The sequence below is a fragment of the Macaca mulatta genome, chromosome 1 (genome assembly GCF_049350105.2).
Source record: "Macaca mulatta isolate MMU2019108-1 chromosome 1, T2T-MMU8v2.0, whole genome shotgun sequence".
NCBI lineage: Eukaryota > Metazoa > Chordata > Mammalia > Primates > Cercopithecidae > Macaca > Macaca mulatta.
The window spans coordinates 173,643,295-173,669,247 of NC_133406.1; the positions used below are offsets into that span (position 1 = coordinate 173,643,295).

At 36.6% G+C, this 25,953-nt stretch overlaps 1 protein-coding gene across 21 annotated transcripts in view; it reads right to left on the reverse strand.

Moving 5' to 3' along the window:
- Positions 1–25,953, reverse strand: part of MIER1 (MIER1 transcriptional regulator) — a 63,785-nt gene that overhangs the window by 13,872 nt on the left and 23,960 nt on the right. For all 21 annotated transcript variants that reach the window (XM_077954453.1, XM_015141853.3, XM_077954496.1 and 18 more), the window contains 7 exons: positions 16,285–16,446; positions 15,213–15,345; positions 14,454–14,518; positions 10,340–10,412; positions 2,908–3,059; positions 2,136–2,217; positions 916–1,010 (listed from right to left, as the gene is read on the reverse strand). In XM_077954453.1, the coding sequence (XP_077810579.1) occupies positions 916–1,010; positions 2,136–2,217; positions 2,908–3,059; positions 10,340–10,412; positions 14,454–14,518; positions 15,213–15,345; positions 16,285–16,446 (762 nt within the window). The remainder of the gene's footprint in view (positions 1–915; positions 1,011–2,135; positions 2,218–2,907; positions 3,060–10,339; positions 10,413–14,453; positions 14,519–15,212; positions 15,346–16,284; positions 16,447–25,953) is intronic.

Sequence of the window (25,953 nt, forward strand, 5' to 3'; positions counted from 1 at the left end):
TACTTTCAACAAGGTCGTGGACAAGCTACGACACAAAACTTAGAAGCTATCTTTAAGGAATTACATAAACCAATACCCTTGTCATTTCTACTAACTAAAAATAATGTGATAATCATAAGCCTAGGAATTTCCTACATTTAATCCCCAAGACTTTAATTCTGCCTGTCCTAATCTGTTGTCCTAATGAGTTACTCATGGAAACAACACATTTTTCTATTCCATATAATTATATAGTTACTATTAAAAATCATACCTAATTTCAGTTATAAGAATTAAGCCCTAAAACAAATTTGTAAGTAATTATAAAGTTATTTGGAGTATAAATTACATGACTGATATTATCAACATGAAATGATAAATGATTATGTTAAATAAAATCCTCAAATTATAACTATAAGAATATAAAGCTGATTTATTGACACAGAAGCTTCTACAAAATTAAATTAAATGTTGACTAAAACTAAGTTAAATATTAAGTATTTGATTTTAGACCACTTGGGATTTAAGCAAATGTAATAAATATTTTAATTGCAAATAATGTCATGTTGAAAGTGCCTTAAAGTTTCCAAATTATTTCAAAGGCCCTCCATAAAATATTTAGTCACAGACTGTGGACAACAGCTATAAAGAATTGCATTGCACATACACACCCCAACTAGAAGATGATTAACATGCTTGTAAATGAGTGCAATTCTTAAACACCTGCAATATGATGCACTGAAAACAGTCACCAACAGGTAATTATAGGTTAGGAAGTATAGGCAGCTTTACTGTAATTACTCACTAAATACCAAAATATTGTCATATTAATGATGAAACCTTTAACACTAGACAACATAGCAAATTAAGACACATGACCATTTGAGTTGTTCAACTAAATTTCTTTTTGCAAAAAAAGAGATTATCATTACTTACTTTATTAGCCTGAATCAAATGAAAATCCTTTCCATAGGCCTTCAGACCTTGTTCAAAATTTCTACACTCTTCCTCTGTCCAAACAGATAATTCCTCTGACAAGATGGGAGGAACAAACTGTTAAGCAATATTTCCCCAAATATTGCATAAAACAAAACTACAAATGAAAACTTAACTTTCTGGTAAAAATGAGGGAAACATTTTACTCCTGAGCTCTATTACTAATTGTTGCAAAAGATAAAGTGACAACAATTCCTTATTTAATAAGATTTTGAATGATTTGGTCCCTACCTCTCAAGCTTCAACTTGGGCCACTGTCTTCTTAAAGCTTCATGATCAAACTATCTTAGTCACCTTTCAATTCTTTAAAATTGCCACGTTCTCTCTTACTTCAGACTTTGTGCATGGTGTCTCTCCTTTGCCTGTAATTATTTCTTGCCTCCACCTCATCCCCTTTCACTGAGATAATTCTTTCCCATCCCAACACAAATATCACTTCATTCTGAATGCTTTCCCTAAAAGCACTACCCTCTCCCCCAACTAGGTTAAGTCCCATTACTACAGGTTTCAATAGCACCCTCTAATTTTCCTTGAAGAATTCATCAGCTGTTTTCCAGTTTCCCTACCTAAGCTCTAAGCACCACAAGGGGAAGGGACTTTGCTTATAGTTACATCCTCAGAACTCAGAAGGCACTCAAATTTTTGTTAAATAAATATCTCTCATTTGTTACTTAAATATATATAAGTAGTAATCTTAGTGAAGGGGGGTAGGAGCCAGATTTAGTATAAAAAAGAAAAATCCAAATTTTAGTCACGGCTTCATTACTGATGAATTATGTTTGCTTTAGCCAAGTTACTTCAGTTCAGAGATCTCAGGCTCATCAACTTTTACCTTTAAGTAAAGGTATTATCTGTCATACTACCTAGTTCACAGGGCAATTATCAAGATCAAATAAGAAAATATTTATAAATATGCCTTGAATGCACAAGACAGTATAAATTTTTACATTTTTACTTACGTGATCGTATTTTCCCACAAAGAAGGAAGGAACAGTCTTATACCCCCATAACGACTTGTATAATACTTAGTATTTTGTAAATATTTATCAAACTCAGAAAAATCAGTATTATTAAGTTTAGGCTATTATACCTAGGTAAACTGAAAAGCTTACTTTTAAAATTTCTGCCAAATCATGAAAATAAATAAAAATTATACTTACCTCTAGCTGCTTTTACATTAAATCTTAATCTTCTCAATGCTTCTTCTGTATCAAAATTGCATTTAACCAATTCATATAAAGCCTAGAAAAATAAAAGGCTTGAATATGTGACAAGGACTATAAACAGTTCAATGCTACAAGAGTAAACGTTTTTCAAAAATCCAGTGTTCTCATTCTTTTTGAGGGCAAATAACTTTAGTGACTAGAACTTCAAAGAAAAACAAATATGAATTCGATCCTGATAAATTAACTACCTTTAAATATGTACAAAGTAGGATATGTAAAAACTTGGTGGCCATAGTATCCAAGGAACTAAAAGGAATTCATTTTATATCAATGAAAATCCCTTCTTTGTGGCTTCTTGAGATTCCTATAATTTTAAACAAATCAGAAAAGAAAAACAATGATTAAAAAGGTAAAAAAGATAGGTTCATGGCAGGCTCTGGTCTTACCATGTACATAACATTATCTGAGGTGAGAATTCCAACTTGATATCCACAGATTCTTAGGGATAGCCAAAGGAATTTTAAAAAGCCTAATGAAAAGTATATACAGGCAAAATAAAACATCAGGTTTTTGTTTCGGTTTTGAGCTTCACACCAATGAAGTCAGTGTGGTAACATGGGGTATCTTACAGGGATTATAACCTCAGATTCCCTGTTGATAATGTTATAAAAAATAGGGTGGACAGAATAACAACAATGCAAGTGACAGCATTTACATGTATAAATGTGTATGGCAAAGTTCTAATAGTTGTTTCTTATTCACATACCTGTTCGTTGTCTTTTATGTGAGATCCTTCAGGAATTGCTTCTACACCCTTCTCATCACCTGTTCTTCTAGACGCATCTTTAAGAAATATAATCACTTTATCTTCTGGTAAGTACTCAGGGTCCCAAAGGAGCTGATCATCATTTTCATATACTAAATTAGTAAAAGACAGTGTTAAAAAAATTTCTAAAAACTGACAGAGTCTGTGTTAAAACATATTACTAAATAAACAACTCAGAGCCAAATGTTGAGAACTGAAGTATAGTGTGGTTCTACTGCTTGCCTGACTTCTTTCTTGGGCAACAACTATAGTTTAAGTGAATTAAACAATTTAAACAAAGAGGAGGTACCACTTTATACCCCCTGCAGATCCAGTCTGACTTTATCTTGAGTTTACCAAATTCCAAGCTCTCTTGGTTTGAATACCATCTCTACCACTTACTATGTGTATGATGACCTTGGGCAAATTATTTCCCTTCTGTCTCATCTGTGAAAGGAGGTGACAGTAACTCTACCACATAGTTTTAAGGATTTAAAGCACTTTACAATCATTCTGGCACATATTAAAATCCTATAATTGTAACTGTAACTGTTTTTGAAAAAATGTCTAGAAGAATGCTCACCAAATGTTAACACTGCTTAATTCCTGGTGGTGGGATTTGAGGTAAATTTTACTTTATATTTTCTGTAATGCTTGAGTGTATAATGTGTATAAATCACTTTCACAAAAACAAAAGTCATTACTTTTTTAAAGGTATTTAAGTTTCATCATAATTTCCATTATAAGATTAAAGCCTAAATCTAATTAAAACTCAAAAAGTAAGGAAAGGAGGATGACCTAAGACAAATCCTGTGGAATTCTAAATGATAAGAAGAAAACATGGATAAAATTCGAAAGTCACAAATAGAAGAAATACCAAGAATGTCACCTCACAGACGCTAAGGGAAGAGAGTGTTTCAAAGAAAAGCTTCAAAGACTGGTTAAATTCTGTTGAGTGATGAGGATGAAAATTGAAAAGGTTATGCCAGCTTTACTAACAAGGAGGTGAATGCTGTGAGAACTTTCTGTAGAGAGACAGAAGCCACACTGGATAAGATTGAAAATGGAAAGTGAAGAAATAAGACTGTTGAAAAGTTTAGTTATGATAGAGATAGGGGAGTAGCTAGAGAGTAGAGTTGAAAAAAGTTTTTATGTTTTTTTGGTTTGTTTTCAAAGATGAGGCAAACGTGTAAATGCCAAAGGAAGGAGCCAGCCTGAGAAACATTTTGACTTTAAGAGACCAAGAATAACAGTGTCAAAGTTTCTTTTATTATGAAAAGAAATTAACAGCTAATTAAGCATATCCTATGTACCAGGCAATGAATTTTTTTTTTTTAGATGAAGTCTCGCTCTGTTGCCCAGGCTGGAGAGCAGTGGTTCGATCTCGGCTCACTGCAACCTCCGCCTCCCAGAGTAGCTGGGACTACAGGCATGTGCCACCACACCCGGTTATTTTTTGATTTTTTAGTAGAGACAGAGTTTCACGTTAGCCAGGATGGTTCTTGATCTCCTGACCCCATGATCTGGTTCTCGATCCGACCCTGTCACCTGCTCACCTCAGCCTCCCAAAGTGCTGGGATTACTACAGGTGTGAGCCACCGCGCCCAGCCGTATTATTTTCACACAAATTATCATGTCTCCTCACCCACACACACTTCAAAACCTTCTTCTATCTTTCCTTGTTTCCCAAAACACTTTTGTTTAAAGTACAGCTCAAAGGAAAATATTTAGAAAATTTTCCTTAATAAACATCATTCCTTTTCTAATCTGCTGGTACAATCCTAGTTATACCCTAAATTATAAATACAATAAAACTACCATGATAAAATGAATCTGGATATACTGCTATTGATTTCTATTCTCTGCTCAGCCTCTGTTCTCTGCAGACTAAATTATATTCTTATATAATTTATATTCTTATATAATATACTTATATTCTTGGGATTTTTAGGGTAGACAAGGCCATACAAGGAAACCCTAACTCGGAAATAATTCAGCCACCTATTCACTTAGGCACCAAATGTTTACTAAGTGCCTATGGGGCAAGGATCGACCTACTTACTAGTAAGGCTACAAAGATGAGCAAACAAAAGGTTAAAATACACTGTTGTTAGTATAAATGATAACTTACATGAATTTAGGAAAAAGTTAAGTGTAGCTTAGGAGATTTTGTAACTAAAACAGACAAAAGTCCAAAGGAGCATGCCTGGAATGTTGTTATAACTAACGAATCATGTTTATTTAACTGTCTGAATTAGGAGTGCTAACCAATGAAGAATATATAATCTGCATGGAGAATAATTAAAAAAGTCGGATGGCAGAGAGAAAAAATTTGTGTCTCTCCAAGATACTAGGTAAGGAGGTTTCCATGTATCAATGAAAAGGAGAATTCTGATCCATTCGTTAAGTAATCCCTACAATAAAGATATCAGGATATCTTAGTTTTGTGGCACTTAAAAAAAAAAAGTCTGTGCTCACGAAACTCATGAGAAACATCTTGTGAAATGTTTTCCACAAGAATGCACTCATCAGCACTGTCCCTTTGACAAGTTTTATTTCTAACAGCATAGTTTACCTAATAGTGTCACGAATTTGGTTTGTAGTATAGGGTATCCTAAGTGGAGACAAATTCCGGGTATCTTGACAAAAGTTTGAGTTTGAGGAGTGCCCCTTTACCACAGCAATCCCTCCAAAGCAATCTCATTCTGCTAAGTTTAGTCTATCCTCCTTACACAAACTAATATACTTAAATTCTCAAAAAGAGAAAGCTTCATAAATCACTCATTCCTGAAAAAAATTACATATGTATACTTTCTAAAATCATGTTAAAATGGAAAATATTAAGTTAGAATTTAAACCATGAAAAAATCAGAACAATTAGACAAGAGAAAGATATAAAGGCAATCCAAATTAAAAAGGAAGAAGTCAAATTATCCCTGTTTACTGATGATAAGATCTTATATTTGGAAAAACCTAAACACTCCACAAAAAAACTATTAGAACTGACAAATTCAGTAAAGCTGCAGGATACAAAAATCAACATATAAAAATCAGTAATATTTCTATATGTCACCAAGTCAACATTCTGAAAAGGAAATCAAAAGACTAATCCCATTTTAAACAGCCACAAATAAAATCAAATACCTAGAAATTAACCAAACAAGCGAAAGATCTCTATAATGACAACTATAAAATATTGACAAAAGAAATTAAAGAGGACACACACACACACAAAAAAAGGAATGATATTCCACGTTCATGGATTCAAAGAATCAGTGTTGTTAAAATGTCCATACTACCAAAAGCAATCTACAGATTCAATGCAATCCTTATCAAAATACCAATGACATTCTTCACAGAAGCAGAAAAAAAGTTCCTAAAATTTATATGGAACCATAAAAGGCCCAGAATAGCCAAAGCTATCCTAAGCAGAAAGAATAAAACTGGAGGAATCACATTACCTGACTTCAAATGATACTACAGAGCTACAGTAACTAAAACGGCATGTACTGGCATAAAAATAAGACATACAGAACAGAACACAGGACCCAGAAACAAATCATATACCTACAGTGAACTCGTTTTTGACAAAGATGCCAAGAATGTACACTGGGAAAAGACAGTCTCTTCAATAAATGTTGCTGGGAAACTGGATATCCATATGCAGAAGAATGGAACTAGACCCCTATCTTTTGTCACATTCAAAAACCAAAATAGATTAAAGACTTACATCTAAGACCTCAAACTATGAAACTGCTACAATAAAATACCGAGGAAACTCTGCAGGACACTGGACTGAGGGCAAAGATTTCCTGAATAATACCCCACGAGCACAGGCAACCAAAGTAAAAATAGACAAATAGGATCACATTAACAAGCTTTTGCACAGCAAAGGAAACAAAGAAACAACCTACAGAATGGGAGAAAATATTTGCAAACTACCCATCTTAGAAGGCACTAATAAATAGAATATATAAGGAGCTCAAACAACTCTATTGAAAAAAAGTCTAATAATCTGATTTAAAAATGGGCAAAAGATCTGAATAGACGTTTCTCAAAACAATACACACAGATGGCAAACAAAGTGCCCATCAACAGATGAATGAATAAAGAAAATGTGGTACTTATACACAATGGAGTACTATTCAGCCATAAAAAAGAATAAGATCCAGTCATTTGCAACAACATGAATGGAACTGAAGGTCATTATGTTAAGCAAAGAGTCAGGCATGGAAAAGACAAACATCCCATGTTCTCACTTATGTGTGGAATCTAAAAGTTGAAACAATTGAACCCATGGAGATAGAGCAGAAGGATGGCTACTAGAGGCTGGGAAGGTCGGTGTGGGAAAGGGGTGAGAGAGAGGTAGGGATCATTAATGGGTACAAAAAAACAGAATAACGCCTAGTAGTTGACAGCACAACAGGGTGACCATAATCAATAACTTAATTGTACATTTTTAAAGAACTAAAGGACTATAACTGAATTGTCTGTAACACAAAAGATAAATGCTTGAGAGGATGCATACACCATTTGCCATGATGTGGTTATTACACATTGCATGCCTGCATCAAGACATCTCATGCACTCCATAATTATATATACCTACTATGTACTCACAAAAATTAAAAATTAAAACTAAGCATAAATAATAAGAGAATGTGATCATTCACTGTTGATATATGATAATACAAACATTAAAATAAAAAAGTATACTGCAATAAAACTATTTTCAACTATAAATTTATAATAATATAAATACTAAAATATAAACATAAAATACGTGCTATTATCTTTCATTGTCAAAACTGAAAAGAAATTTAATAAAAAGAAATGTCTGACTTTCAGTTCTTCATTTATTTGCAGAAAGAAAAACCTCAATGGAGAACACTGCTAACCACTATATAAGTAAAGCATAAAACTGACATTTCAATTACAAAAATAAATACAAAAGCCAACAGATCATTTATTTTGGTACACAATTATGTGTTCACAGAACGTATCATATGTACAGAATTTCCATATGTAATAAAGTCACTCCATACTGCTAGCTTCAATGTTCCTATATATTGCAGGAATTACCTTGAGAAATAAGTGGTAGCTATTAAACATTTAAATGATGTATTAAAATATATTGCTATCACAAAAACTGTACTGGCCTGTGATGTTCCCTTGACTGCCTCTGACCTGCTGCTTGCCCTGAGATAGGTGCATACTTAGAATATAAAGTAAGTTTTTGGAGAGAATGCTAAAAAGAAATAAACAACAAAAAACTTCTATTTATGTAACTCCAAAGGGTTTCGTGTATGTTAAGTTGAAATGTGAAGAAAACTGAAATAAAAGAAATAAATATTTCTAGTGCTGAGTGATGTCACACTGCACATGAACTCATTAAACACACACACATGGCCAGGCGCAGTGGCTTCATGCCTATAATCCCAGCACTTTGGGAAGCCTAGGGCAAATGACCTGAGGTCGGGAGTTCAAGACCAGCCTGACCAACATGGAGAAACCCTGCCTGTACCACAAATACAAAATTAGCCAGGCATGGTGGTGCATGCCTGTAATCCTAGCTACTTAGGAGGATGAGGCAGGAGAACTGCTTGAACCCGGGAGGCAAAGGTTACGGTGAGCCAAGATCGCACCATGGCACTCCAGTCTGGGCAACAAGAGCTAAACTCTGTCTCAAAAAAAAAAAAAAAAAGGACACATACACAGCATTCTTTCTGGAACTCACATGAAGTGAATAATCTGAAACAGCCTCTTTAAAAAAAATCTTCGGCCAGGTGCAGTGGCTCACGCCTGTAATCCCAGCACTTTGGGAGGCCAAGGCAGGTGGATCACGAGGTCAGGAGATTGAGACTATCCCAGCACTTTGGGAGGCTGATGCAGGCATATCACTAGGTGAGGAGTTTGAGACCAGCCTGGCCAACACGGCGAAACCCCATCTCTACTAAAAAACACAAAAAAACTAGCTGGGCGTGGTGGCAGACATCTGTAATCCCAGCTACTCAGGAGGTTGAGGCCGGAGAAACACTTGAACCCAGGAGGTGGAGGTTGCAGTGAGCTGAGATGATGCCATTGCACTCCAGTCTGGGCAACAAGAGCAAGACTCCATCTCACAAAAAAAAAAAAAAACAAAAACAAAAAACCAAAAAAAAACCCTTCAAGTATTATGTTATTGTAAGTATGACTTACTTCAGGACTTTCAAATGAAATGAAAAAAAAAAACAAAAAAAAATGTAAAATTTAAGTATAGAAGTTGAGGCCTGGCGCGGTGGCTCAAGCCTGTAATCCCAGCACTTTGGGAGGCCGAGACGGGCGGATCACGAGGTCAGGAGATCGAGACCATCCTGGCTAACACTGTCAAACTCCGTCTCTAGTAAAAAAATACAAAAAACTAGCCAGGCGAGGTGGCGGGCGCCTGTAGTCCCAGCTACTCGGGAGGCTGAGGCAGGAGAATGGCGTAAACCCGGGAGGCGGAGCTTGCAGTGAGCCGAGATCCGGCCACTGCACTCCAGGCTGGGCCACAGAGCGAGACTCCGTCTCAAAAAAAAAAAAAAAAAAAAAAAGTTGTTGTTTTCCCAAATTATTTTTAAAACACAAACATCAAAGTACTCCATTTTTGCTTTTTTTTTTTTTTTTTAGACGGAGTCTTGCTCTGTCACCCAGGCTGGAGTGCAGTGGCACGATACTGGCTTACTGCAACCTCCGCCTCCCAGGTTCAAGTGATTCTACTGCCTCAGCCTCCTGAGTAGCTGGGATGACAGGCACGCGCCACGACGATGGGCTGATTTTTGTATTTTTAGTAGAGATGGAGTTTCACCATGTTGGTCAGGCTGGTCTCGAACTCCTGACTTTGTGATCTGCCTGCATCAGCCTCCCAAAGTGCTGGGATTACAGGCGTGAGCCACTGCACCTGGCCCAAAGTACTCCATTTTAATAAGCATTCCATTTTGCTTACTGAAAGTTTTAGGAGCAAATAAGCTTTTTATGTCAGTTACTCATTCTCGTTTGTTTTTATGCCTTTCACTGATATAAAATGGACGTTTAAAAACTGAATTATAAAGGTTAGAAAAGGGTTAAAATTTAGAGCACTGAAAATACGGGGGAAAAGGTAAAAAAAACTGTTGAGACATTGTAAGTCACTTTTAAAACGAAAAAAAGCATTTGCTTTTTCCTTTTCTGGCTAGGCTTCTATAGACCAAACTGAAAAAATTGAGTAAACATATTCTTCTCACAGGAATAATGAAGGGTTCTCTTTCACAAACCAATGGGGTTACAATGGGGTTACTTAGTAGGCTGTCATGTTCTTATCACATTTTACACATGAAGTAACAGTTCATTACACTGAAAGCATAAATTCAGCTATGTAACTTTACTAATAACCCACCTTTTTCATTTTCTTTGTATCTACAAATGCCAACTGGAATTTCTGCTTGAAACATGGAGCCCACCATAATCTCCTATTTTAAAAATAACATAAAACATTAGTAAGATCTAGTAACAGATTTTATATCCATTTTCTAGCCTTACCATCTTAGTAAACTGTTCCTGGTTTCTCTGTCATAAAATACAAAAACAATTAACTACCTCAGAGGTACCTTTGTGAAGATGAATGACAAATAATGACTGGATGAAAATATTAGTAATAATAATGAGGTGAAATGCAACATAAACAATAAATACAAACTTTACTTCAAAATATAGAGACAAAGAAGTGAATTCTGATAACTTCATTAGTAAGATAACTGCAAAACCCGTAAAAAACAAAGCTAAATTCAGATATTTTCACAGTATCTACACTTAAGACAGTGGTCTTAAAATATGATCCCTGTATGAGCAGCATAGCATCAGTGTCACCTATGAAATTTTTGTTTTTTTGAGACAAGGTTTTGCTCTGTCACCTAGGCTGGAGTGATCATGGCTCACTGCAGCCTCAACCTCCCAGGCTCAAGCAATTCTCTCACCTCGGTCTCTGAGTAGCTAGGACTACAGGCACATGCCACCACACACAGCTAATGGAAAACTGTTAGAAATGCAAATGCTAAGGTCCCACCGCAGACCTACAGACCTACTGGAACTCTGGGGACAGGACTCAGTCATTGGTATTTTAATAAGCTCTCTAGGTGATTCTGACATACACTGAAGTCTGAAAAACAGAGCTTCAAGTTAAGAAAAATAACAAAAAGGGTTTGTATAAAGCTCAGCAGGGGCGAAATGAAAGAAACTCTAAACAAAATAGATAAAGCAGGTTATGGTTTGACTTTCATTAAAACAATACAAAATGAAAAACCTCCTCCCACAAATATAATTAAATAGGAAATCTAGTAATCAAATCTATATAGTCAAATCACAGATTAGGTGAAACTGGCTGTTCTGAAAAGCAACTGGAAACTACCACTGGTGAAATTTCACAATGCAAGGAGACCAAGATTACAGTACCCTCTTTTGTCTGATGGCTAAATGTTAAGAACACACTGACATTTTCAAAATTGGGCATGGAAGGTACAAAATCATGGTCTAGAAGTTTTGATAACTCTTAGGATTTGGAAAATCTCTCTCCTGCTATTATTACCCCACTGATGTGAGGATCTCATTTTATCCAGTACAACTTCAAAGACATGCTTTATGTAATAAAGTTATTGCTATACCTAAAAGAAAATCCAATCCTTCTCATGATCAGTTTTCTAAAAGAATCAAACTTACAACAAATTTTCTCTACTCTTACAATGGAATTCTCTTTATGTCTTCTACTATAAAAAGAGTCCTTTATTGTCACATCTTGGGCCTCTTTTAATTTAACTCACCTATGCCTACCAAAGAACACTGTCACATTACTAACCCTGGCTGGGGTGCTTCTAAACGATCAATGCCTGGATCAATCGCAGGACAATTAAATTAGAATCTATGAATGAAGGCCCTGGTAGTCAGCACCTCTAAGTTACCCAAATGATTCTAACATAAAAACAGGGTTGAGAACATCTGGATTAGTATAAAGATAGGTACTTCCTTTTTCCTGTTCAGTTCTGAACATTTCTTTTCATCTGTTAATTTGTTGTATAGTACAGGGAAGAGAAGGGAAACAGCTTTGAAGATCATTATATGTAATGTTATCATATATGTAATTTTCCTTTAATCTTTCAAGCAAGCCCCATAAGGCTGACATTGTTATCCCTATACTACATGTAAGAAGAAGATGCTCAAAAATTTGATTTTCTCAGAAGCACACAATTACTAAGTTCTAGAGCTATAACTAAAATTCAGATTTGACTTCAAAACTGTTTCCCCTACCTTGTTTCTATAAAAACTCAATTTCGTAAATCTTTTTTTTTTTTTTTTTTTTTTGAGACGGAGTCTCGCTCTGTCACCCAGGCTGGAGTGCAGTGGCTGGATCTCAGCTCACTGCAAGCTCTGCCTCCCGGGTTTACACCATTCTCCTGTCTCAGCCTCCGGAGTAGCTGGGACTACAGGCGCCTGCCACCTCGCCCGGCTAGTTTTTTGTATTTCTTAGTAGAGACGGGGTTTGACAGTGTTAGCCAGGATGGTCTCGATCTCCTGACCTCGTGATCCGCCCGTCTCGGCCTCCCAAAGTACTGGGATTACAGGCTTGAGCCACCGCGCCCGGCCAATTTCGTAAATCTTTAAAAACAAAAAAAATGAATCTCTGAACCTTGACAATTATTTACAACAACAAAATCACACTGAAAGAAAACAATCTGCATTTACTCTGGCCTGCTTTATTACATAATTTTTTTTCTGAGAAAGGTGTGGTTAATTAATACCCTTTCTGAGTAAGGTATGGGTAATTAATACCCTCCAGCAATGAAGGTGTTCTACCTCTTAGCTTTTGTTCTTGCATTTAAAAAAAAGCACTGAATGCTTAATCAAATACTCTACTGAACACTCCAGATTAAAAAAACAACATATGTTGAAGATACATAAACTTGAATATGTAGTGGGACAGCAATTTAAAAGGACTCCCATGGTTTCTAGCTTTTTTCATCTTAATTTCTGCTTACTGCAGGAATCAGATTAAAAACAGGATGAAAGAACCATTGCCCAAATGGGCCACACAAATAAACTTTTGTGATTCTTGTTTTCTGTCTTGAGTTCCATCATTTGCTCAAATTAACACATACCGCACACTGGGCTAATCTTGTCTCTCAACAAAAATAACATTATTTCTTTTATATAAATGATTTGTTTTAACCAGTTCTACATAAAAAATTTTTTTGAAGACATGGGGTCTCACTAGGTTGCCCAGCCGGGTCTCAAACTCCTGGGCTGAAGTGATTCCGCCTACCTCAGCCTCCCAAGCTGGGACAACAAAGGAAAACATCATTGCAACCAGCTAATTCTACATAACATTTTGACAGATTTTCCTAAGAGCTCGGTTCTTTTACAATAACTTAAAATTCTTTAACTTAACTGTATGATTAATTATATGCTATATATTTTATAATTAAAAACTAATCTCAATATATTATCTTTAAATTCATTTCAGAAATTAAGTTGTATATAGTTATGAAGAAGCCAAATCTGTTTCTTCACACAATAAGCTTACCAGTTATAAATGTCAACATTAAATCCAATCATTTGGAGAGTTTTCCTTTTATAAAGTAATACAGAATGAAAAACTTACAAACTACTAAACAAAATTTACTTAACAAATATCAAAGCCTCCACAATTGCTTTCCATAATATTGAAAAATATATATATGATACTTTTTACAGGGCAACAAATGCCTAATTCAGCACTACTTCAGGACTAAATCAGAAATGTGGATTTTTGTTTTATTTTTTGTTTTGTTTTATAAAATGAGACAGGGGGCCAGGCATGGTGGCTCAAGCCTGTAATCCCACCACTTTGGGAGGCTGAGACAAGCAGATCACGAGGGCAGGACATGGAGGCCATCCTGGCTAACATGGTGAAACCCCGTCTCTACTAAAAAAACACAAAAAACTAGCCGGGAGTGGTGGCGGGCGCCCATAGTCCCAGCTACTCGGGAGGCTGAGGCAGGAGAATGGCATAAACCCGGGAGGCAGAGCTTGCAGTGAGCTGAGATCCGGCCACTGCACTTCAGCCTGGGTGACAGAGCGAGACTCCGTCTCAAAAAAAAAAAAAGAGACAGGGTCCCGCAATGCTGCCCAGGCTGGTCTCAAACTCCTGGGCTCAAGCGATCTGCCTGCCTCAGCCTCCCAAAGTGCTGGGATTACAGGCGTGAGCCACCACACCCGGCCAGAAATGTAGATTTCTAATCTTATTTTGAGTGCCAACTTCCTCGACAAAATCCAATCCTTTAAATTCATTTTATTTTATAAAAAGATAAATATATCTCTAACCTAGATGTGTTAAGGAATCTGAACATTTACCAAACATTTAAATGTCATAAAAGGGCTTACATCGATTTTATCAATATACATAGTTAGTAAAAAATAATTACACTAGGCTTTTAAAAAAATATTAATTTATCTAAATTTTGGGAAAATATTGTTCTAACTACCTTTTTCCAGTCTTCTGATGGAATGTAATCTTCATCTTCTTCAGATTCTTCTTCTACTTCACTGTCTAGAATAAATAAGACACCAATACTATAAAATGACTGCTTAAGCTGTCTACATCTACAAATTATTTTTACATCTACCATCAAATATTTGGATATGCTCAAAAATATCTAATGAATTAAGCCAAGATATTTCTAACCAAATAATTAACACCCTATCACTTAAAAAAACAAAACCAAAAAACCCATTAACTTTCTACGTAACTGTATTCTCATGAAATGATTTCCTATAAAAACTTATGGGAAAAAACAGATTTAGAATAAAGATAATATTACCTTACTACATATTTCATGACAGTTTATTTTTCTTCAAGTGTTTTTCTTCTTTTTAAACTAGAGAAATTTAGGTGTATTTATCAATATACCTAAAAAAGGCTAAGAGGCAAAGAAAGTAAAAAATGGAAACTAAGGGAAAGCCTATGAGAAATAAAAAGACCATGAAACAAACATTTAAAAACAGGGCAAGGAAAAAACAAATACAACTGAAGTCAAGCAGTACATGACACAATTACCGTAGTATATTCACTAACAACAGGGACCGTGCATTACTAAACTAATAACTTACAATAAAAATCCATTTACTGTTGAAAAGAATTTCAGACTAAATGAATTTAAAGACCAGTTTAAAAAATGAGGATTTTAGGTAATACCTAAAATAGTAAAAATTATATTCAAATATTATCAACCAGTAACACTTACTTGTATCAAAATATTTACATCGACGTGGGCGGATAATTTCCTGGGCATCTTGAGAAGCAACAGATTGTGATGGATCATCATTGGAAGACTGAGTTTCATCCTCCTGACCTGATGAATCCTTTATATTCTCCTCCTGAGGAATAATAAATTTAATTTCTTTAAGATGTAAAGAAAATGGTTGCAGATGAAAGGCCATAGCATATAAATTTTGTTCTAATATAAGCAGAAGACTAAAATGAATATACTAGATGTAATATCGTATTCTGGGTTGGATCCTGCAACAGGAAAAAGTACATTAGCAGGAAAACTGGTATAATTCAATCTGCAGTTACTAGCACCGTACCAAGATGTTAACCTCAGCAGAAGCGGATCATATAGGAACTTTCTATACTAGCTTTAAAAGTTTTATAAATCTAAAATTATTTCAAAATAAAGAAAAATAAACACAAACTGCCAATTAGCCTTCATTATTTAAAAGCAATAGCATTTTTTTGAAAGTTGGTATAAATGGCCAGGTGTGGTGGCTCACGCCTGTAATCCCAGCACTTTGGGAGGCCAAGGCGGTTCATGAGGTCAGGAGATCGAGACCATCCTGGCTAACGTGGTGAAACCTTGTCTCTACTAAAAATACAAAAACTTAGCCAGGCGTAGTGGTGGGCGCCTGTAGTCCCAGCTACTTGGGAGGCTGAGGCAGGAGAATGGCGTGAACCTGGGAGGCAGAGCTTGCAGTGAGCCAAGATAGCGCCACTGCACTCCAGCCTGGGTGACAGAGTGAGACTCCATCTCCAAAAAAACCACACAAACAAAAAAAGAAAGTTGGTATAAATAAATTAGAATAAGCACTGGAAAAAAAAGAAACCTGAAACGAGAAGACCAAACTGTTACCTCTCAGGAGCAGATTACAGGGGATTTCCAATTTTTATGTTATGTATTTCTGTAATATCTTAATGTTTAACACTTTTAAAATCAGGAAAAGTAAAGATTATAAAAACAAGTAATCAAAATGTATTAAGAAATTTTAACTTCAACAAGAATAAAGACTACAATCTTAAATATATGTATGTACGCTTACTTTATTTTCCCCACTACAGCCACTGTTGTCATCATTATCAGCATCTTCATCATCTTCACCTTCTTCTTCCTCTTCCTCCTCTTCCTCATCTTCTTCAGGTAGTCGAACAGTACTACCATAACCATAAAGGCTGAGAAGTTCATGAATTGGCATGTCACCTTCCTAAATAAATAAAAATAAAAGTTAATTTCTGAATCAGTGATATTTCTGATTCCCAGGCTATAATCCACAAATCTGTGGAGTATTCATTCTATACTGAAGAATAAAAGCTGTATCATGAATTCTCAGATCATAATAAAGTAAAATTGAAAATATTTCTGAAACCCATGAATATCCCAATCTTTTTAGTATTTCTATAAAATTAACCAATTCCAATTGCTGACAAGATTTTTAAGTATAATTAAAAAGTAGCCTTGGTCTAACATGGACTATTCTTTTTGCAATCAATTCAATATATGCACAATGACAGTTAACGCTATGCATGGATGCCCACTCTTAATAAGAGTACCATACTTGAGGGTGGAGAAATAGAACAACGAGAATTAGACTATAAATTAAGTTAACAAACCCAGAAAGGCAGATGAAATTCAGAGCATCCAGAGCTCAGCCCGAACACATGAAAAAACAAAACAAAACAAAACAAAAACCAGTAGTAATATACAGAAATGATAATGGACTACATTAACCATATATTCTTTTCTATGGTTATCTCCATTTACACATAAAATTATCTCATGCAATCCTTACCATCTATCATACCGACTTGTTATATTATTTCCATTTCATAGATGAGAAAACATAGGCTGACAGCTTAAGCATTTCTTCAGAAATCACACAAGTTACAAGGAGTAGAGCCAGATTTAAACAGTCTAACTCCAAAAGCCCATATTCATATCAATACACCACGGTGCCTTGGCCAGGGACTTCCCTCAATCCCCACAAAAATCAGACCCTCTGTGGATGCAAAAGAAATGTCCATATGCAATGAAATGAGATCAGCTTTCTATACAAACTACTCACTCTAACCAGTAAACAAGAAAACAAGAAATGCACAGCATCAGGGAAACGTTAACAGAATTCTGATTATAAAAAGAAAATTTAATCCAAATCATGTGAACACATTATACACTCATGCACACCCACATACAATGCACATGGTCTGAAGCAAAACAGTCAAAAAATCATCAGTTTAGAAGCTAGAAAAAAAGGGTAATCATGAATAAGACATGGTTCATATTTCTCCAGCAGTCATGGAAAGAAAGAAATAAGTCTAGCTAGTGTGTTAAACACATTGCTACAATGGGTATGGGTAAATCAGACTGGATTAGATGACACAATTAACCTCCATCACTCAAAATCCATGTGAGAAAAAATTAATGATTATAATTTGAAAAGATTTTCTTATGAAGAACTAGGAAGAAGGCATCATCCAAAACTTCTATCTCACATTACAAATGGATATTCTGGTTATGAATGTTTGTGAATCTATTTCTGAAAGATAAATCAATTCCAAGACCCCTAATGATTTGCAGAAGCTACAACCTGAAAAAGTGGTAACTTTATCAAGGCAAGATATTGCCACTCTAGCTAAATAAGCCGCTGGCAAACAACTGATAGCTCTTATACTGTGTTTCTCAAAGTACAACACCAACAGTGCTTTAAGTGTTCAAGTATCTGGTCCATGTACCAAGGATCTGGTACAGGACATTGGTTATTTGGGAATGTGGGAAGTCAGTCCTTAGGAACTAAAACAAAACTTCGAAATAAGAGACAGAAGTGTAATAAGAGAAATGTAATGAAAAGGCTAGATTTATTTTTTTGAGACAGAATCTTGCTCTGTCACCCAGGCTGGAGTGCAGTGGCATGATCATGGCTCACTGCAGCCTCAACCCACTGGGTTCAAATGATCCTCCCACCTCAGCCTCCCAAGTAGCTGGGACTATACATGTGCACCACCATGCCTGGTTAATTTTTGTATTTTTCATAGAGAAGGGTTTCACTATGTTGCCCAGGCTGGTCTCAAACACTTGGGTGCAAGCGATTTGCCCACCTTGGCTTCCCAAAATGTAGGATTGGAAACGTGAGCCACCGTGCCCAGCATAAAGCTAGTTTTATACACAAGAATAACAAATAGCTGCCATAAAGTGTCTTCTATGTGTCAGGCATTTGTGATAGGTGCTTTGATTTCATTGTCTTTTTTTCTTGCAACAATGAAAGCAGTGTCAAAACATACAATTCCATTAAATCTGCACTGATAGAGACTTTATTATAATACCCAGACCTCCTAATCTCAGGTCATTTAACTTTGCTTAGGCTCACACCCTGCACCCCAAAATCAGAAGCAAGTTTAGCAACTGATCACTATTGTGAAGAAAAGCCACTGAAGTCACTAGTATGAATAAGGGCCCCAAAAAGATAAAACATAAGCGTAACAGTTTGCAACTAAAATTTACATAGGCCTTAAGAGTTCATGAAAAACTTGTTTCATTATTTGATCCTCAAAACTATCCTGTTACTACTACCTTTAATTTTTATAACTGTGTTATAACTAATCCTTTGAAACCACACAGCTAATTACACAGCCGTGCTCTATTTTGAACTCATCTTCTGACAAGATCATGGTACTTGGTTCACTCCAAAAAAAGAGGTGTATAATCAACCAAATAAATGCCCTCAGGCTCTCTACCATTGGTCTGTCTTAAGGGCATCCGAATTACCTTGAGGGTTTACTAAAACGGGCTGCTGAGCCTCACCCAAGTTTCTGACCTAGTAAGTCTCCAGTGACGCCTGAGAACCTACAATTAAAAAAAGAAAAAAAAAAAATCTCAGGTGATGCTAATGCTGCTGGTATGAGACCACCTTGGAAACCACCAATCTCACAGGTCTGGATGAGATACCTGCAAATCACCTTATCCAATGGGAGGTAATAAAGCTTGAACATTAACTTTAATAAAGCTTATCATATGACATATGATATCCAGCTCAAATATTTGTCAAAAGGATAGGTGACATACTAACTACATGGAGAAAAAATTTTTCTTTTTTAACCATTATCAAGAATGTAGAATGTCTGACAATCATAGTTAGATTAAGGTTTTTCCCTCTTGGATATACAGATGAGAAGTGTGACTCACTTTATAAAAATTCATTTCTCAGGCCAAGCGCAGTGTCTCACGCCTGTAATCCCAGCACTTTGGGAGGCTGAGGTTGGCAGAACACTTAAGGTCAGGAGTTCAAGACCAGCCTGGTCAACAAGGCAAAACCCCAACTCCACTAAAAATACAAAACAATCAGCCACAGGCATGGTGGTGCACACCTGTACTCTCAGCTACTCAGGAGGCTGAGGCAGGATAATTGCTTGAACCCAGGAAGCAGAGGTTGCAGTGAGATGAGATCATGCCACTGCACTCCAGCCTGGGTGACAGAGTGAGACTGTCTCAAGAAAAAAAAAGGAAAAAGGAAAAAGAAAAAAATTCATTTCTCAAAGAAAAATTCTCCAGCACCTCCAATATTGACTAAGCAGAGAACAGAGAGTCAAAAGTGGCCTGATCACAGTGCATTTAGAGGGGGAATGCTTGAATTACAATCGTAATAGAACTGGCACAGATGGAGAAAAATCATTCAAGTCACAGCAAATGACAAATGCACAGGTACAGAAACAAAAATGAATAATCCAGTCACCCTGATTAGAGCAGACATACCATTTATAGTAACTAAAAAAAAAAAAAGTATCATTTCAGAAGGCTACACATTACTGAAAGATCAGTTACAGATTAATGAAAGTGAGGATTACTATTTTTAACTACTTTCTCTAGTTCTATGTAATTTTTAAAGGGATCTGTTATATTCCTGACTCAATTTGAGCATACTGAATGGTTACTAACACTATGGAAGTATTTAGGGGAAATTACACACACAATAAAACACTCAACATGAACTTAGGCAGGGGAAGATTTAGTTTGCTTGCCAAGCAGACTGAGCCAAGTGGGAATCCACTGCTATCATTCACTACACATTCACCTGTATTATGATCAGAAACTAAATGAAATTAGTGGTTGTGGAAAAGAAAAAATTTAAGAGACGAAACAGGATTCAACCAGGGATTAGGAGAGATGGAGGTCCTGGTGATGCTGAATCCCTGGTTCCATATATTCCTTGTACCCAACTACACATTCATATACCTTCTAATAGTTTATTTTTACACAAGGTTATTTTTAGATGGGTTTTATCAAATGTAAACAAAATATCCTTACTTACTCAATCAACAAAATGCTTACTTATGCTGGGCGCAGTGGCTCACACCCGTAATCCCAGTACTTTGGGAGACTGAGGGGGCAGATCACTTGAGGTCAAGAGTTCAAGACTGGACTGGCCAACATGGTGGAACCCCACCTCTATTAAAAATACAAAAACTAGCCAGGCATGGTGGTGCTGGCATGTAATCCCAGCTACTCAGGAGGCTGAGGCAACTGCTTGAACCCAGGAGGCAGAGGCTGCAGTGAGCCGAGACTGTGTCACTGCACTCCAGCCTGGGCGACAGAGTAAGACCCTGTCTCAAGAAAATTTAAAAAAAAAAGAAAAAAAAATGCTTACTTAATAGTATTAAACTCGTAACTCAGCTGTCACCCAATATCAGGTGAGTAATATCAGTTTAGTAAGCAACAAAGAAAAAATCATCACCACCAAAAATACAACTTGAAGCATGACAGCATAAAAAGTCTCTTATTTAATCTAAGGTAAAAGTGAAAATCTTGCAGCAAACTCTGGGCTACACCTACGATAAAAACCAGAATCAATTTTGCTGAGGAATCCTGTTTCAAATTGCAATAGCATGTATTTGTGTTCCTGCTTTGTGCTAACTGAAGTACTTAAAGATTTAGCAAGCATAAACAAGCATCACATAAGGATTATTTATTTCCCCTGCAAGCCTCTCCTACTCTCTTCTACTTCTGTACTTTGAAATGTTCTTTCTTCCATTCCAAACATTTATTTTCCTTGAAAGTTCACCTCCTGGACCACAGCAGCTGACATAATTGGAATCACTGTATTCTCTGGCCATATATTTGGAGTGGGCACATGACCCACGCTTGTCCATACTTTGTTTCTGGATTTTTATCAACAGCAACTTAAGAAAGAAGCACAGACTATCTCAAGAAGTAAATGTGGGAGACCTACAAACTGACAGCATCATATGAAGAAAGTTGGTCTGAAAAGAGAAGTCAGGTGAGTCAGGTGGGACATGGTGGCTCACGCCTGTAATCTTAGCACTCTGGGAGGCCAAGGTAGGCAGATCACTTGAGCTCAGGAGTTCGAGACCAGACTGGGCAACATGGCGAAACACTGTCCCTACAAAAAATACAAGAATTAGCTGGGTGTGGTGGTGCATGCTCATAGTCCCAGCTACTAGGGGGGCTGAGGCAGGAGGATGGCTTCATCCAGGGAGGTAGAGGCTGCAGTGAGCCAAGACTGCACTGCTGCACTCCAGCCTGAGTGACAAAGTGAGACACTGTCTCAAAAACAAAAAGAGGTAAACCATGTAGACAAGCAGAAAAAGAGAAAATAAATTCTGGTGGCACTTGAGTCCCTGGGGAGCAGATATATCCCTCCTTTAATGAAATTCCATGAGACTTACATGAAATTCTTCATTTTGTCTAACCTAGTTTGAGGTTAGACTGTGTGTAATCTAGTTACAGACAGATTTCTGTCTCTGCACCCCCAAATTCCGATGCTATAAACAGTAATGATATGGTGTAACACAAATATTCTGTTATTTCCCTCTGAAAAAAAGACTTAAGGATGAATAAAACTTGGCCAAAAGTAGTACACTATTATACCAGGGCCTGTCAGCCGCCTGTTCCAGAGAATTTCTCATTAGTTTATATTACCAAAGGCTACATTCTACCAGTTACTCAACGGCTTACTTCAATTTAAATTGAAACATCACAATAAAGTGGCACAGTGTTTTAATCCCATTCACGTAAGTGTTAAAAGAGTATAAAAAGGGGAGAACAGAGTGTAAGAGAAAATTATGTGTAAAGTTGTAAATTTTCAGTTATAGGTCAGGGACTTTTTTGAATCTTATGAATGACATTAACTACTAAGATTTATTTTGTGTTTATTATGTGCCAAATATTATGTTAAGTGCTTTAGATATATTATTCTTGTAATAACATCTGAAGTTTAACAATCTTAAGTAACCTATCCTAAGTCACAAACTGAAATAAGAAGTAGAGCTGGATTGCGAACCTGGGCAGTTTAACTCACTGCTTTACACTGCCCTTCTGTACATATGCGTATATACTGCCTTCTTCAAAATCTAACATCAGGTTAAATATACAGCATCCTGTTATAATGTGAACTAAGAGGGCTGATAATCTGTGAGAAATAAGGAAAGTGAGCATAGTACATGATAAATAAAAATACTGGAATGTAGCCAGGCACAGTGGCATGCACTTGCAGTCCTAACTACTCAGGAGGCTGAAGCGAGAGGAAGGCATGAACCCAGGAGTTTGAGGGTGCTTGAGTTATGACTGCACCACTGCACTCCAGCCAGCATGACAGAACGACACCCTGTCTCTAAAAAATTAAATTAAAAAAAAAAACAAAAACAGGAATACACACTGTATTTGCAGATTGTACTTTAAGAAATGAGTTGTTTTACACTGTAACAAAAGGAGGGGCAATCATGTCTGCATAAGCTAAAGGAAGGCTGGCTGAAGGTGGGAGAAATTGAGTTTTTAAAAGATAAACTGACCAGGCTCGGTGGCTCACGCCTATAATCCCAGCACTTTGGGAGGCCAAAGTGGGAGGACTGCTTGCACACAGGAGTTCAAGACCAGCCTGGGGAACAGAGCAAGAACCCATCTCTACAAAAAATAAAAAATTAGCCGGGCATAGTAGTGTGCCTACAGTCTCAGCTATGCAGGTGGTGAGGCAGGTGGATCGCATGAGCCTGGGAGGGTGACAGAGTAAGACCCTGTATCAAAAAGGATAAACACCATATACTATATCTCAAGTTAAGTCTGCTCTAATTTCAAGACAATAGGGTAAAGTTATCAAACACCAACATATTATAAGGTTGGAGTGGCATCCAACTCCTAGCTGCAGAAGAGGTGCTAGTTCCTAGCTCCTTCTCCCTCACATCAGGAGGTTAGTCATTAAGAAATGGCAGATGCTGACCTTCAAGTCAGGGCCATTTGATGGATGGAGATAGTACTCTTCTTACACCTGTTGTACCAAAACTGACTTACCAATAAAATGCTAATGAAGATAGGAAGAAGAGGCTGATTTCCAGCCAAAAAGGCCTAAGGGACCACATCCAGACTGAACTAGAGAGATGGTTCCTAAGGTAACCAACCTCTTGGGGCTGGGGCTTGACTAGAACATACAACCATATAGGAATGAAGGCAGTGAACTCTTCTTTATAATCCTCACACTGAGATTTCTTTTCTATCTATATAATGTGTGTATACTTCAATCTCTCACATTTTAATCTCACATTTTAATTATTCTCTAGCTCTGGAGATTCACTGGATGGAACACATCTGGTACTTTAAAAGTATATATTAAGTACTGATACTGTTATAGTGTGATTTTTATAAAATATATCTAAATACATGAAGATACTGCAATCTAGATCTTTCTTTTCCCAAATGGACTGCCACAATTGTGCCCATTTAGAGTCTCTGATTTTAAAGAGTTCATTTGGAAAACAGAGTTAAACGCGAGTGTTTCTATTTGTAGCAAACAAAAGTCCATCTATGGCCAGGTGCAACAGCTCATGCCTGTAACCCCAGCACTTTGGGAGGCTGAGATGGGCAGATCACTTGAGGCCGGGAGTTCGAGACCAGCTTGGGCAACATGGTAAAACCTTGTCTCTACTAAAAATACAAAAATTAGCACACGCCTGTAATCCTAGCTACTCGAGAGACTGAGGCAGGAGAATTGCTTGAACCCAGGAGGCAGAGATTGCAGTAAGCTGAGATCGTGCCACTGCACTGCAGCCCAGGCAACAGAGTGAGACTCTGTCTCAAAAAAACAAAAGTCTATTTACTATGAGAATGATTCTGATATTCCCTTCAAGATCCCCACAATAAATAATAACCTATATACCCAATTTTATTAAAACATGTTATCTTTTATATTGCCATAATCCATGCATACAAATGTAACAATACACATCAAAACGTCTATCATTAGTTTTCACTGAAAATTCTAGAATTCAAATTCAATGAACTTAAAACCAAATGCTATATAGTTATTGATATTTCCTGAATGAATGTCAGAGTTCTGCCACAATACATCAAAAATTCATTTCATGCAACCGAAGTGTAAGGTGAAAAACACTTTATCAATCCCTGACATAACTAATGTTTTGCTTCTATAAAAGCAAATAAATAATCAACACAACAAAATCTTATTCACTTTTTAAATAAAAACAACAAGGATTTTGTTTGGTTTATATCTAAAGAGTTAGTAACTCTAGGAAATCCAACAAATTGGCTCCAAAATATTGCTTAGCTTCAGGTTATAGATGAAAAGCATTCTGTGCTACTTAAAACAAAGCTTTAATTGTTTCTGGGAGAAGTCAGAGAAGAATCTGAGAAGGTATAAGGTTGCCTAGTTGAAAGGATGATAAAGGATTGGTTCAACTGTCTTTTTTTCCCTATCTCTATAAATAATTCTATTTTAACTTCTATTTCCTAAGGCAGAGTCACTTGAAAGCAAGTTTTAAGGCACTATATGGGGCTGGGGAAAGGAATAGGAGACAGAAACAGGAAAAGGCAATGATATAACCAAAATTTTAGCACAGCCCATTAGTAATTTTCTACTAATTAAATGTAATAAATATTTCATTTTCTGAAATAGAAAAAAATCATTCTAACTCATAACCCATTATGAAAACTGTACTTATTTTCTCTTGCTAATTAGTATTTGAGCTAATACAGAATATAAGACAAAAAGTATAAGATTTTATTACTGTACCTTTTATCCCACAGACGGCTATTCAGAAGCAAAAAATATATCTAAAGTGATAGATGCTTCTTTGAATATAGGCAAACTGAAAATAATTGTCTTCTCACTTCAGAAATACATGAAGTGACTATGATTGTTAAATCAACTGTTTCCCTTGATTCAGAATCTAGATTCTGAATCATTCAATTATAACTGTTTTTGAATCGCTTCCCAGCCTCCTACTTTTAAAGAATAGTTCTGACTCCAAGTTCTTCAAGTGCCCTGTTTTCAGAGACACAGTTAAAACAACAGGGTAAATAGTAGTAACATTTTTACTCTGTCACCTAGGCTGGGGAGCAGTGGTGCTATCATAGCTCACTGCAGCCTCAGATTCCTGGGCCCCAGCAATCCTCCCACCTGAGCCTCATGAATTGTTGGAACTACAAGTGCTTGCCACCATGCCTAATTCATCTTTTTAAAAATTTTTTGGTAGAGATGTGGGTCTCACTATGTTGCCCAGGCTGGTCTTGAATTCCAGGCCTCAAGTAATCCTCCTGCCTTGGCCTTCCAAAGTACTGAGATTACGGGCATAAACCACTATGCCCAGCCTTTCATATGCTCTTTTTTTTTTTTTTTTTTTTTTGAGGCGGAGTCTTCACTCTGTCGCCCAGGCTGGAGTGCAGTGGCACCATCTCGGCTCACTGCAAGCTCCGC